Here is a 14,172-nt window from a genome sequence, read left to right as displayed (position 1 = left end):
TGAGAGACCTTCAAGGCCAAGTTGAAGACACAGATCATCCTGGAGAGAATCTCTCTATGGGTTGCTAGGAGTTGACACTGACTTGACGGCACTCAATCCATCCATCCATCCACCCATCCATCCATCCAAGCAATACAATTACCAGACATCCCAAGCTCCGAGGCTGGCTCAGTCTTCCTCCCTGGGCACGCCACCCCGAAGGAAGGGGCCAAGCCCAGCTCTCCCCCTCTGCCCAAACGGCAAGGCCATCGCCCTGCCTTGCTGACAACAGCTGTGCCCAGCAGCACCATATGGGAGAGGCCATTTAGCTCCATTAATGCTCTTAATCTGAAGACGCGGCACGCAAACGACACACCGGGCGGCGCTCTTCCCCGGGTGCCGGCTTCCAAGCGGCGTTCCGGTGGCCACAACAGCTGGCCGCTCCGGCCGGTTCTGCCTCGCTCAGGCTGAGGAGTGGATGCCACTCCGGGGCGAGGAGAGCACATGTTCCCCAGCCCGGCGGGGAGGGAGCAGCTGAGGACAGACAGCAGCGACTCTGCCTTCCGCTGCGGCGGAGAGAGGCTCCGTATCGGTTGCCGTCTGGCAGTGCCGCCGGGCATCGAGGCAAAGCCCTCCCGGAGGCCCACAAGGCTTGGCTGAAGTATAATGCACTTGCCGTCACTTAAGCAGACCTCCCGCCCGGCTAGCCACGCCTGGTTGCGCTTGAAGGATATTTAAGAGGCCTTTAAGAGAGCCCTAAAAAGCTATTTGTTTGGCCTGGCCTTCCGAGGCTTGTAAAGAGTTGTTTTTTTTAAAAAAGGGATTTTAATCGGTTTTGAATGCTTTTAAGTGTTTTTGAATTGTTTTTATGTTATTGTTAACCGCCCAGAGAGGAAAGCTTGGGCGGTATACTAGATAGATAGATGGATGGATAGATGGATGGATGGATGGATGGATGGATGGATAGATAGATGGATAGATTGGCTTGCTTAGCCGACTGAAGTTAAAAAGGATTAAGTCGCTCTTTTCATTTCAGTGGGACGACTCTACTAGCTCTGAGTCATCTTCTTCATCCTGTCCGCTAGGGAGAGGGGTGCTGTGAAACCCAACCTTGCCTTGTGGGTCTTCTTGTAGCTCTGAAGAGAGGGCTCTTTGCCTGTTAAAGGGCCCTCCTCGAGTCCCAAGAAAAGGGCAGTTCACTGCGGAAGTCAGCCAAAGCGGCCCCACTTGAAAAATAGTGAAGGTCACCGGCCTAGAGATAATCTGAGTGTATGGTATAGAAATATAAGGGATGAACATACGAACGAACAAAGAAACCAAAAATAAATCCTTGGGAACACCATTTCCTGAGGCCGACAGGAGGAAAGGCAAGATTTATTTTTATTCATTTATTTAATTTAAAATATTTACACACTACTGCTGGGGGCGGCTCGCAACAATAAATTAGATACAATATACAATAAAAGAAATAGAATTAACCAAATTGAGTAAGCAAGTTAAAAGTCAGGTTAAAAACCACAAGCGGTATTAAGTTCAAATTAAAAGTTATTTTAAAAGCTAAACTCTAAAAATTATAAAAAGCTAAAGAACCTACCAGATATAACAAAGAATGAGCATTAAAAAGCCTCCTTAAAAAGGTGTGTTTTAAGATGTTTCTTAAAAACATTGAGGGAGGGAGCATGGTGAAGCTCTTCCGGGAGGGCCTTCCAAAGCCGAGGGGCCACAACCGAAAAGGCCCTGCTCTAGTCCCCACCAACCACTGGTAACCAGTGAAGCTGCCGATTTCTCCCCAACTCAAAACCCTGCTGCCCATTTAACCTTTTTGCATTTCCTGAATGGGCTCCGTATCGGGCTCACCTTCTGCTGCATGTCGCCGTGGAGACATGCAAACGTCCGAGGCGGCGAACGTTCCGACCCGACGGCCCTCCACTCCTCACCCAGGACCTTGCAGAAGAGCGCGTGGTGAAAAGCCACCTGCTCGCAGCTGGAGAAAAAGACGATCGTCTTGTGGCGTTTCTCAAACTGGCCGGAGAAGAAAACGCACATTAAGATCAGAGCTGTGAGCACCCTGCAATTGCGCCACAGAATGAGATACTGGGCACAGAATTCAGCAGCACAGGAACTTCTGTTTTCTTCCCCCCCCAATCCAACCCCTTTAAAAAAAAAAAGAAGCAAGTCATAGCTGTGAAGGAGGAGCGTGGAAAATGTCACGTAAGAATTTAGACGCTGGAGAGAAGAAGTGTCTACTGGAAGCTAGGCTTCTCCAACTATCTCCATGAGTGACAAAACCAAAATAGTTACATGGAACATGGCAGATCAGAACACTTGCAGTATTCAGCTTTTCTTGGATTTTTAAAAAACAACTGATTGTTGTTGTTTATTACAACACGACAAAACTTAGGCACATAGGAACCTGCCTTCTACGGAGTCAGATCCTTGGTCTGTCTAACTCAGTATTGTCAACACTGACTGGCAGCAGCTCTCCAAGATTACAGGCAGATTCTGCCAGGGTCTTCTGGGAACTTCTGCCTGCAAGCATGCAGATCGTCTCTCAGTGAGTGATGCCCTGACCTTCCAATGGGAATATCCTCCGGGACTCATACATGCAGTCTCCCATCCAATTGCAAACCAAGGCAGATCCTGCTTAGCAAAGGGGGACAGTTCATGCTTGCTACCACAAGACCAGCTCTCCTCCCCTGCTACCTTAAATGAGCAGCAGGAAAAGCAATCAAGAGTCTAGTGTCACCTTTGGTGAAACTCAGAGGATGGAGGTCTGGGTCATGAATGCTCAAGTTTTCTATGTTGGAGGTTAGGCAAGGGTTGGGTCAGAGTCCGGGTCATACAGACTGGGGTGGAGAGCCGGTCTTGTGGTAGCGAGGAGGAATGGTCCCTTTTACTAAGCAGGGTTCACCTTGGTTTCAGTTTGGATGGGTGAGCAGTTTAGGGGATGGGGCGGTAACTCAGCGGGAGAGCATCTGCTTTGCATGCAAAAGGTCCCAGGTTCAATCCTTGGCAGCATCTCCAAGTAGGGCTGAGAGGGGTTCCTTTTGGAAACCTTGGAGAGCCAATTCCAATCATTATTATTAATTATTATTATTATTATTATTGTACATTTTATATCCCACTCTTCCTCAAAGGAGCCCAGAGCGGTGTACTGCATACTTGAGTTTCTCTTTCACAACAACCCTGTGAAGTAGGTTAAGCTGGGAGAGACGTGACTGGCCCAGAGTCACCCAGCTAGTCTCCTGGCCGAAGGGGGATTTGAACCTGGGTCTCCCTGGTCCTAGTCCGGCACTCTAGCCACTACACCACGCTGTCTCCTTCCAATTCCAATAAGAATACAGATACGACAAATATTTATATGCCGCTTTTCAACAAAAGTTCCCACAGTGGTTTACACAGAGAAATAAAAATAAATTAGCTGGGCTGGGCACAGAGCATCTGCCGTTGCCTTCTTCTTTGCCCGCCTGGAGCAGCCTTCTTCCTCTTCCCTGCCCGCCCCAATCTTCTTATTTTCTGCTGCCCTCCCGCCAGCCGCGGCCCCCCCACCCTCCCACCCATGGGCCAGCTGCCACCACTGCCGCCATATTCTTCCTCTTGCCCGTCCCCGTCGCTATCAGCAACTGCTCGCGAACTCTCCATATATATGATGAAGAAGAAGATAAAGATGGCTCCCTGTCCCCAAAGGGCTCACAGTCTAAAAAAGAAACAGAAGACAGACCCCAGCAACGGCCACTGGAGGGATGCTGTGCTGGGGACGGAGAGGGCCAGTTGCTCTCCTCCTGCTAAATACAAGAGAATCACCACTTTGAAAAGGTGCCTCTTTGCTCAGTTAGCAGGGGACAGCAGGGAATGTCAGAACAGCCCAGCTGGATCAGGCCTGAGGCTCATCCAGTCCGGCATCCTGTTTCCAACTGAGGAGCCCACAGGCAAGAACATGCCCTCTCTCCTGCTGTTGCTCCCCTGCAACTGGGATTCAGAGGCATCCTAGAGGGCCTGTAGCCACCAGACTATTATTATTCATTATTTATTTATTACATTTATAAACCACCCCATCCAGAAGCTCTGGGCAGTGTACAACAACTGATTAGCCACTGATAGACCTCCGTGAATCAGTGTAGACGACCCTGAGCTAGACGGACCCATGGTCTGACTTGGTGTAAGGCAGCTCCCTATGTTCCTAAGAAGAAATGAAATCAGAAATACTGATCAAACACATTGTAATACGTTACTGGGGACTGTTGTGTACGTTAAGGCAAATGTTCAGTGACTAGTAATTAAAGAAATATTTTAATTATATGGCTGAGACCAGAGTAATAACTTCTAAACTACAGATATTGATCTATAGCCCTCAAATAAATTTCAGCAACCTGCAAGGTGGTCTCAGGGGTTCGAAATGTTGGGGCCCTAGACGTGCCCGGACTACAACTCCCATCATCCCCAGCCACAATGGCTGAACGCTGGGTGATGGGAAATGTGGTCAGCCAACTGCTAGGGACCCAAGGTGGAGAATACCTGCCTTGAAGGGTTTTTTTGCCGATTCGGTGTTTGGAACATTTTGCCGATTCGGTGTTTGGAACACTTTGCCGATTCGGTGTTTGGAACACTTTGCCGATTCGGTGTTTGGAACACTTTGCCGATTCGGTGTTTGGAACACTTTGCCGATTCGGTGTTTGGAACACTTTGCCGATTCGGTGTTTGGAACACTTTGCCGATTCGGTGTTTGGAACACTTGCCGATTCGGTGTTGTCTGGGGGACAGAGGTCATCTCTGGAAGCAACCATTTTCCTTTCCCAAAGAATATCCAGAGACTGGGCACCCACCACGGAGACAAGGCCAGAGGCACTCACCTTGCACTTCCCGAGGATAAAAGCCGCCAGCGTCACGAGCCTCAGCTTGTACGGGATCACCACGACGTTCTGCTGGAGTTTTTCCGGCACAGCAAAACCGTCCAGCTCCGCTCCCTGGGGAGCTGGGCCAAATGCCTCCCCGGCACACGGTTTCACCTCTGGGGCGTTCGAGCCGCCAGACTGTGCCGTGACAGAGACGCAGACTGGATCCTGCAAGCTGATACTGGCCAATCTCGAGACTCCTGTGGTGGAAGGAAAAACAAACTTAGCATGCACGCTCGAGGCAAAGGGACAAATCTCCTTTGCAAGCTCCCAAAGTCAGCCCTGCCATACAGGCAAACCATAGGAAGCGGCCTTTACTGAGTCAGACCCGTGGTCCATCTAGCTCAGTACTGTCTACCCAGACTGGCAGCAGCTTCTCCAAGGTTGCAGGCAGGAGCCTCCCAGACCTGTCTGGAGATGCCGTAAGGGGGAATTCGGAACCTTCTGCATGCAGGTGTTCTTCCCAGAGTGGCCCCAGCCTCCTGATGGGAGGAGAGCTGGTCCTGTGGTAGCAAGCAAGCATTGTCCCTGTTGCTAAGCAGGGTCTGCCCTGGTTTGCATTTGAATGGGATAGTACATGTGTGAGCACTGGAAGATATTCCCCTTAGGGGATGGAGCCGCTCTGGGAAGAGCATCTAGGTTTCAAGTTCCCTCCCTGGTGGCATCTCCAAGACAGGGCTGAGAGAGATTCCTGCCTGCAACCTTGGAGAAGCCGCTGCCAGTCTGTGAAGACAATACTGATCTAGACAGTCCAATGGTCTGACTTGGAATATGGCAGCTTCCTATGTTCCCTAAGAGGAAAATCTTCCAGTGCTCACACACGGAGTCTCCCATTCAAATGCAAACCAGGGCCGACCCTGCTTAGCAAAGGGGTGCCAAATTAGATGGTTCGACTAGGACCAGGGAGACCCAAGTCCCCATTTAGCCATGAAACTCACTGAGTGACCCTGGACCAGTCACAAATCTTTCAGCCTAACCTACCTCACAGGGTTGCTGTGAGGGCAAACCGCTTTGGGAACTTTTGTTGAAATGTGGTACATAAACATTCGCCATATTCGTGTGTATATATATATATATATATATATATTTACCAGCCACTTGCCCTCCTTAAGCGTGCCTGTGCCTGGCCAGTGACTGGAGATACACGGCTTCCCTCATGGCCTCTGCAGCCACAGGCCAACTGCTTTTGCAGTGGTGCTTTCTGGGAAGGAGGGACGTGGGCTGGGGCCACCACCAAGCGGCCTCTGTCCCATTTGACCCGCCCCAGTGGCTGCGTCTGTGAAAAAAATGGCCGCTGTGACCTCGCTTACCTTCCGTAAGGGTGGCTGACAACAGGACATTTTGGCGCTTGTTGGCATCAGCATTTATAGCATTCAAGATGGCAGCAACAGTCTTCTCAAAACCCAGATCCAGAATCCTGCAATACACAAGGCAAAGAACTAAAGTCAGCGATACACCCCAGGCTTCTGGTGTGGGAGAGCAGTCTCTTCCCCCAACACATCAAAGGATGTTGAAGGAGGATGACCTGTCCTCCCCATAGGCAGGTCTTCGTAAAAGCAAGGGGTCTCGAACTCGGGTCCCCAGATGATGTTGGACTACAGCTCCCACCACACACACACCCAACCCAACAGGCGGAGGTCATCATGTAGGGATGTGCTCACCTGTCAGCCTCGTCCAGAATCAGCCACTGGACGCGGCGAAAATGGAGACATTTGGTGGACTTGATGTGGTCCACCAGGCGACCAGGAGTGGCAATAAGGATGTTTAGTCCTTTGCGAATTCTGCTTAGACAAGAGGGAGAGAGAACACGTTTGCAGAATTGGCTGGTTTGGCTGTTGGGGCCACACTTCTGGCCTGCACACTTCCTGTTCCCCATTTCCAAGAGCGTGGTGCAGTGGTTAGAAAGCAATGCTTCCAGTGTACTACAGCAACAAGTATTTCTAGGCCGCTTTTCAACAAAAGTTCTCAAAAGCGGTTTACATCGAGGAATAAAAATAAATAAAGAAAGAGGGCTCCCTGTCCCCAAAAGGCTCACGATCTAAAAAGAAACATCAGACGGACACCAGCAACAGCCACTGGAGGGATGCTGTGCTGGGGACGGACAGGGCCAGTTGCTCTCCCCCTGCTCATTAAAGAGCATCACCACTTTAAAAAGGTGCCACTTTGCTCAGTTAGCAGGGAGGGAGTTGTAATGCCCGCGGGCCAACTGGCAGCCCTCATCTACACTTAGGGCAGCCCCCTAATTGTTTACCGGGCCTGTGTGAAGTTTCAACCAAGGCTGAATCCTCTGCTCAGTTCCCCTGGTACCATGGAGATAAAACACAGCAATACTTGTTTAACAATAATAAACAACTTTATTTGTATGGGTGCCCCATAACAATTGTTCTCTGGATGGCTCATAGCAACAAAAACATACGGTTAAAAACACATTAAAATGACAATAATAAACAAATCAAATCAAAACAATAACATTTAGAACGATTTTAAAGCCTGGGTGTACAAAGAGCTTTTCATCTGGCATCTGAAAGACGATAGTGATGCTACCAGGAGAGCTTCTCTGCGGAGTAGTGTTCCCTCTAAGGTGTGCATATGTGTGCATGCACACAAGTTTTTTTTGGCGTCCACTCAGTTAATTTGAGATCCCGCTCAGGATGAATCAGGAAGACCTAATTCTGAATGCACATGTGCACACACTGCCTTGATACTGCCACCCAGAACACAATTCATTCTGCGCACAGATCAAAACAACTTGTTCTAGTAAGAACTAATCTGCCTATTTTCCTTTCACTATCCCAACAACTGGGCTAAATTTGGTCCAAATCGATTAGGCAGTCCACAAGTTAGCCCACTTGCGCCGTAAACATTTATGCGTCTGCCATCTTGAATTGGGGTGGATGACATCATCACATGTCATCATCAACCTGACTTCCAGCCCCGCCCCCTTCCTGACCTTGCTTCCTGTTTCCTGCCACACCCAACCTAGCTGTCTCCCTAGCTGGCGGTCTCCTGCCGCTCTCCCTGCCTTGCCCTCCCAACCCCCACTGGGATCTGACCAACCTGGACCCTTCTCATCCCTACTGCCCCCTGAAGCAAACGAAAGCCCTACAAGATGCCACGCCCTTCTCCACAGGGCCATCCAAGCATCCAGGTAACATGGCATCCCGACACCAGCACTTTAAAGGTGGCCCTGGAAGCAGACTGGGAGCAGTGTCCCCTCTCATTTTTTTCCATCTGTGCGTTGAATGAGTTTTGTTCTGGGTGGCAGTATCAAGGCAGTGTGTGCACACATGCATTCAGAATGGGGCCCTCCCGATTCAACCTGAGTGGGATCTAAAATTAACAAAGCGGACATTAAAAAAACTTGTGTGTGTGTGCAAATGTGCACGCCTTATAGGGAGCACTTTAAGGTGGCACTGGAAGCCGACTGGGAGTCCAACTGACTATAGTCAACTGACTAAGATTTCTTCAGCTGAGCAACCATCCTAACAGAAATGCAAAGTATATCTATTCTCCGGTAGTGCCCTTCTGGCCGCCCTTCTCCCAACCCTGGCAGTGGGTTCCAGAAGCCAAGAGGATTCCTGAATTGCCCTCTCCCCACCAGATACAAACCTGTTTCGCTCATCGACCAAACGTGCCCGAGGAGCAGGCACGGAGGAGCTTGCAAGAGAGATGGATGGATTGGCGAAGGGTGGGGGAGAGGAGGAACCCCACAGCCGTCAACAGGGATCATCAGCTGAGGAAGCTCATCAACATTTTAAAACCAGGGAAGATGTGAACACATTCCCCGCTGCCCAAGCCGTCCGATGTCTGTAAGATCCACGGCAGGGGTGCTCACAGCCTGATCCAGAGTCGCAAGCTTTCCCCCCACTTAAAAAGGTACTTCGGGAAAGAGTGACAGATGAAAGAGCCCACGAGAGAGAGAGAAAGAGGGAGGGAGGGAGGAAGAGAGAGAGAGGGAAGGAGAAAAACACAACCCACACCACAGAAAAAGGAAGATATGGTTTTATGGAGCCGACGGCCTACCTGGCCTTCTCCGATTTCTTCTTTTCTCCTCCCATCAGCACGCCAGCCACAATCCAGGTAAACGGCTAAACGAGGCAGAAAATGGGGAGAAGGAAAGGTTGAGATCCAGCCATCCTGCCGAAGCTAAGTAGGTCTTGGTCTGGTCAGTGTCTGGAGGGGAGACCATGCAGACCCATGGACGCCATCTTGGCATAGAGCCAGCATGGTGTAGTGGTTAGAGTGCTAGACTAGGACCGGGGAGACCCGAGTTCAAATCCCCATTCAGCCATGAGACTAGCTGGGTGACTCTGGGCCAGTCACTTCTCTCTCAGCCTAACCTACTTCACAGGGTTGTTGTGAGGAGAAACTTAAGTATGTAGTACATCGCTCTGGGCTCCTTGGAGGATAAATAATCTTGAGGTCCAAGATGGAAGAGAGGAAGGACGAGCATGGAAACTGCGGCATTCTGATCTGGGGAACCGAGAGCTATTACTCCTTAACAGCCAAGGAGATTCCCCAAAAGCCAACGTGGCCCTCACAGCCTATCTTCTCCTGCAGTTGCGATGGATATCTTCTAAAGTGCGCTCTCAGTTCATGTGGGTCAGAGGGGTATAAATAACTGTGTGTATTGATTTGCTTTGCAGGCAGAGAGCAGGGGTTCCTAACCTTGGGGCTCCATGTGTCGGACTACAACTCCCATCATCCCCCCATGGCCATTGCGGTGGGGATGATGGGAGTTGTAGTCCAAGACCACCAGGATACTCACTGTTGGGAACCCCCTAGTCTATCTATTATGCCTGGAACTGCCTCCCAGAATGCATTACTGATGCCATCTCATTTCCTTAGGAAATAAATAGTGAGAGCCAGCATGGTGTGTAGTGGCTAGAGTGTTGGACTAGGACCAAGGAGACCCGAGTTCAAATCCCCATGAAACTCACTGGCTGACTGGGCCAGTCACTTCTTTCTCAGCCTAGCCAACCTCACAGGGTCGTTGTGAGAATAAACATAACCATGTACACCACTCTGGGCTCCTTGGAGGAAGAGCAGGATAGAAACGCAGTAACTAAAGATGTAAATAAATAAAATCTCTGCTTAAAAATGCACTTCCTCCATGAAGACTTTGGCCCAGCTCCGCAATCCTCATAATCTGTTGCAATGAACCCTATTACATCTACAGGAAATCATGATTATAACTATATTTTATAAATTGCATATTTTATAATAATAACATATTATAATCTATATATTATAAATGGTATAATTATTATAAATAATAATTTATAATAATATGTATTTGTAATAATACAAATTATTATAACTATATTTTATAAATTGTATAACTTATAATAACATATTATAATCTATATAAGTGGTATAATTATTATAAACAATAATTTATAATAATATGTATTCGTAATAATACAAATAAATATTGTTTTTCTTCAGGTCGTCCCTTCTTCTACTCTCTTTTTCTCTTATTTCCATCACATCAATTTTTCAACTGTGACCAGGAAAGAGCAGAGTATCCTTTGCCCCTGGATTAAAATGGAAGGCACACATCACTTTTACTGATTTACTGAATGTTTAGTTTGCCTGTCCTTCAAGGAGTTTGGGATGGTGTACATAGTTCCTTCTTATATCCTCACAACAGCCCTGTGAGGTAGGCTCAGCCAAGAGAGTGTGACTGGCCTCAGGTCACCCCGTCAACTATATAGTTGAGGGGGAATTTGAAGCTGGGTCTTCCCCATCCAAGACCTACACTAACCACTACACCATGCAGTCTTCTCAAGATAAGAGAAGTATCTTTCTCCGCGGGCAGCCCTATTAATATTGCTTCCCAGAATCTTACCTTCCCTTTTCTGCAGTCACTCAGGGCCTCAAGGGCAGGATTTGCTTTGCAGGCAACGGAGATATTCCTGGCATCCCCCTGCACCCATGGCGAGTGTTACGTCAGGGAATCCTAGGAACTCCCTTCCACTGGATGTTGGTTGCTATTTGTGTACGGCTGGGCAATCTCTGATAAATAGGCCCTCCCGCCCCGATAGCCACAGAGTAGCACGTGCACCAATGCAGTCTAGTGGCTTAATTTGTCACGGCCCCGTTCCTTCAAAGGTGGACCCCAATTTCCCAACCGCAGCTCCTTAAAAAAAATACACCTTGACCAACAACTCAGTTTGAGACCTCCTCTGTGCACCACGTACAACAGGGCTCAATCAAGAGCTTTGCTCCTTTAAATATCTCTCAGTCAGCAGGTAAAGCTTCACAACAGGACAAAATCTAGACAGGCGGCAAAAATCCTGTCTTCCCCCAGTATTACCTTCAACAGTGTCTGGATGGTTTCTAAACTCTGTAGGGCCAGCTGCAAAGAGAGCAAGGAGCAAAATTAACAAGAGCCATGCATGTGCTTTGCATCCAACTCTCTTGAGGATGAACTCACAACTTTTTGATGCTCTCAGCACAGAAAACGCTCGAGGGCGTCTGGGCCCCTTTCCTTGCGTTCCTTTTACATGTTTGTCGTAAAGTGTGTGGGACGTGAGTGTCTCGAACCAGCGACTGTGGCAACACCCGTCTTCGGCCCTACACCCCGGGACAGCTTGTAGAAAAGGAAACTGCCAGCCGATAGTATTTATTTATTTATTTATTCAATTTCTATACTGCCCTTCCAGAATTGGCTCAGAGAATTAAAAACAATGCTGCTCAGCAGTGCCACCACTGCAGTGACCAAAGGGCGGTACTGCAGCCATTACCTCTGCAAGGGTCAGGCAATTCAATGGGCCAACAAAGTTCCATCTGCCGATAGAGAACTGGCAGGGAAACCCGATACATGCAACTCATCACTCAGTGCAGGCTGCCTGTTACAGGGAACACACATGACAAGGAGGGTTTGTTCCGTCATTTCCCTACCTGGCTTCCCTTGGGCCCCAGTACCCGGGACTCATTCAGGCCACCCTGACGGCTCACCAGACTGCCAACGGCCCAGCACCGTGGCCCTCAGTTCCAAAGAAAAAAGTCAATGCTAACACTGAATCAAGAGGATCTACAACCGGGCTACAGAGCATCAGCCCTCCTGCAGATGCTGGACTACAAAACCCATCATCCCTGACAATTGGCCGCTGTGGCAGGGGATGATGGGAGCTGTAGTCCTAAAACGGCTGTGCCACCCTGATCTACAATGTGCAGTAGTCAAGGTGCATAGAAGAGACCACGGGTCAGATAGGAGTCTTCAGATGAGATCTGGGGGACTGTCACGTAGGAGAAGTGGGCTTGTTCTCTGGCGCTTCTAAGGGCAGGATTAGAACCCATGGGCTGGTTGCAAGGAAGCCGATTCAGGATAGACATTGGGAGGAATTTCACAGGAACGCAGGAAGCTGCCAAATACGGAGTCAGGCCCTTGGTCCATCTAGCTCAGCATGGCCTTCACTGACTGGCAGCAGTTCTCCAAGGTTCCAGGCAGGAGTCTTGCCCAGCCCTAATTGGAGATGCTGCCAGGGCGTTTTTTCACACAGCAGGCTTTACTACAAGTTCGAATTTACCCCACAAAAAACAACACAAAAAGTGGATTTTTAAAAAAATATATTTTTAAAAAAAATCCTGGATATAAATCAAGCTACACTCTGACACGCAATGAAAAACCCGAATCGTGTCCCCCATAACTCACAGGGATTTTGAGGTAAATCTGGCTGATGTGTGAACGTACACCCTCCATTCCAGAGGAGATGCCAGCTAATAGCCCTGTGTGGAAAACACCCAGGGAGTGAACCTGGGACCTTCTGCATGCAAGCGGATGTTCAACCCCCTCACACGTGCAGTCTCCCATTCAAATGCAAACCAGGACGAACCCTGCTTAGCACAGGGGACAATTCATGCTCACTACCATGAGACCAGCTCTCCTTTGTGGCCTCAGCCACTGATTTCAATCTCAGAAAGATTCGCCCTGGGAGAGTCTTTTCCAGCACACATAACAAGAGTGCCTAGGAGCAAATTAACCACATATGGGCGAGAACTCACCTCTCTGGTTGGAACCAAAATCAGGGCATATGGACCATCACTGCGCTGTGGAAAAACAGAATAATGTAAGATCATGCCAACACTCTGGAATTCCCGACTCCTGGGATTCTCAATCTGGGGTCCCCAGATATTGTCGGACTACAACTCCCATCATCCCCAGCCATAATGGCCTTTGTGGCAGGAGGTGATGGGGGTTTTAGTCCAACAGCAACTGGGGACTCAGGGCTCGGAACAAAACTGTGTTTACTGAACAGCATCCACAGAGGCAAGGAATGCCCTTTGCTTCCCTGGCCAGCTTCCCTGGCCTACCTCATAGGGCTGTTGTAACAATTATGTGAGGCACTTGGATTGCATCGGAAAAGGGCTCTGTGCAGTCCAAGAATCGCGATATGCTTATTTCCACGGGAAAGAGACAGATAACTTCACTGCAACCCACCTGAATTTTGGGGTCCTTTTTCTGCAAGGATTGAACAAGCGGGATAGCATAGCCGAGCGTTTTACCTTTAGAAAATCAAGTTGTGAAATTTAAAAAACGAAACAAGACAAGACAAAGCGTTTCACTCCTTTCTAAGAAGCGGACCAGGGCGACCACAAACAACCGTTTGAATGCACTGCCTGTTCTCCTCCCCTCCCATTACAGTTAAACTTTTTTTTAAAAAAGAAAACCCCACATATATCTTATTTACCTAAATAGCAGACAACTCTGAATTTAAAACAACTCCTTTTTAAAAAAACAGGTTAAATGTATTTACATGTTTAAATGGGCCTATCTCCACACCCCAAAATCGAACATCAACATACTTGGAAAAAACCTAGTCCTTGATTCAGGTAAGTACAGGAGAACCTTGTTATTTGTGTGTACAAAAATTGTGTGGGGGGGGGGGCGGGGGGGTTGTTCCGCCGATGGGGTGTGTGCGCGGATAGTGAAACTGTGGATAATGAGGCCTTAAAAGTGAATGTAAGAGGGGGGAGGGTTAGGTACCTGAACTGCCCAAAATGGCTCCAAAAATGAGGAAACGGGCCAAATAAAGTGCCCTACTGTGCTCCACTGGCCCTCTGGAGACCCCATGAGCTGAAAACCCACCGAAATTCAGCAGAATATTACTTTTTTTGCCTTTTAAAAAAAAGCCGTAAAATGGCTCTTTCATTCAAAATGGCAGCCGGAAATGACCTCCAAGGATACGTGAACTTAACCCATGTATCCCGAGGCGGGGTGTCCGATACGCGAAAGCGTGGATGCTGGATTGGCAAGTAGTGAGGTTCTCCTGGATGGTAGATTTCCCAACCTGAA

General features: G+C 48.7%; 1 protein-coding gene across 5 annotated transcripts in view; it reads right to left on the bottom strand.

The window, feature by feature from the left end:
• DDX31 (DEAD-box helicase 31) overlaps positions 1-14,172 on the bottom strand; it is an 88,149-nt gene that overhangs the window by 68,047 nt on the left and 5,930 nt on the right. For all 5 annotated transcript variants that reach the window (XM_053282625.1, XM_053282624.1, XM_053282623.1 and 2 more), the window contains exons 6-13: positions 13,318-13,382; positions 12,882-12,926; positions 11,191-11,232; positions 8,895-8,959; positions 6,533-6,652; positions 6,182-6,288; positions 4,830-5,071; positions 1,837-2,001 (exon numbers count right to left, since the gene is read on the bottom strand). In XM_053282625.1, the coding sequence (XP_053138600.1) occupies positions 1,837-2,001; positions 4,830-5,071; positions 6,182-6,288; positions 6,533-6,652; positions 8,895-8,959; positions 11,191-11,232; positions 12,882-12,926; positions 13,318-13,382 (851 nt within the window). The remainder of the gene's footprint in view (positions 1-1,836; positions 2,002-4,829; positions 5,072-6,181; positions 6,289-6,532; positions 6,653-8,894; positions 8,960-11,190; positions 11,233-12,881; positions 12,927-13,317; positions 13,383-14,172) is intronic.

The sequence above is a fragment of the Hemicordylus capensis genome, chromosome 17 (genome assembly GCF_027244095.1).
Source record: "Hemicordylus capensis ecotype Gifberg chromosome 17, rHemCap1.1.pri, whole genome shotgun sequence".
NCBI classification, from domain to species: Eukaryota; Metazoa; Chordata; class Lepidosauria; order Squamata; family Cordylidae; genus Hemicordylus; species Hemicordylus capensis.
Note: the sequence above shows the minus strand (reverse complement) of the source record. Positions and strands in the feature narration are given on the sequence as shown.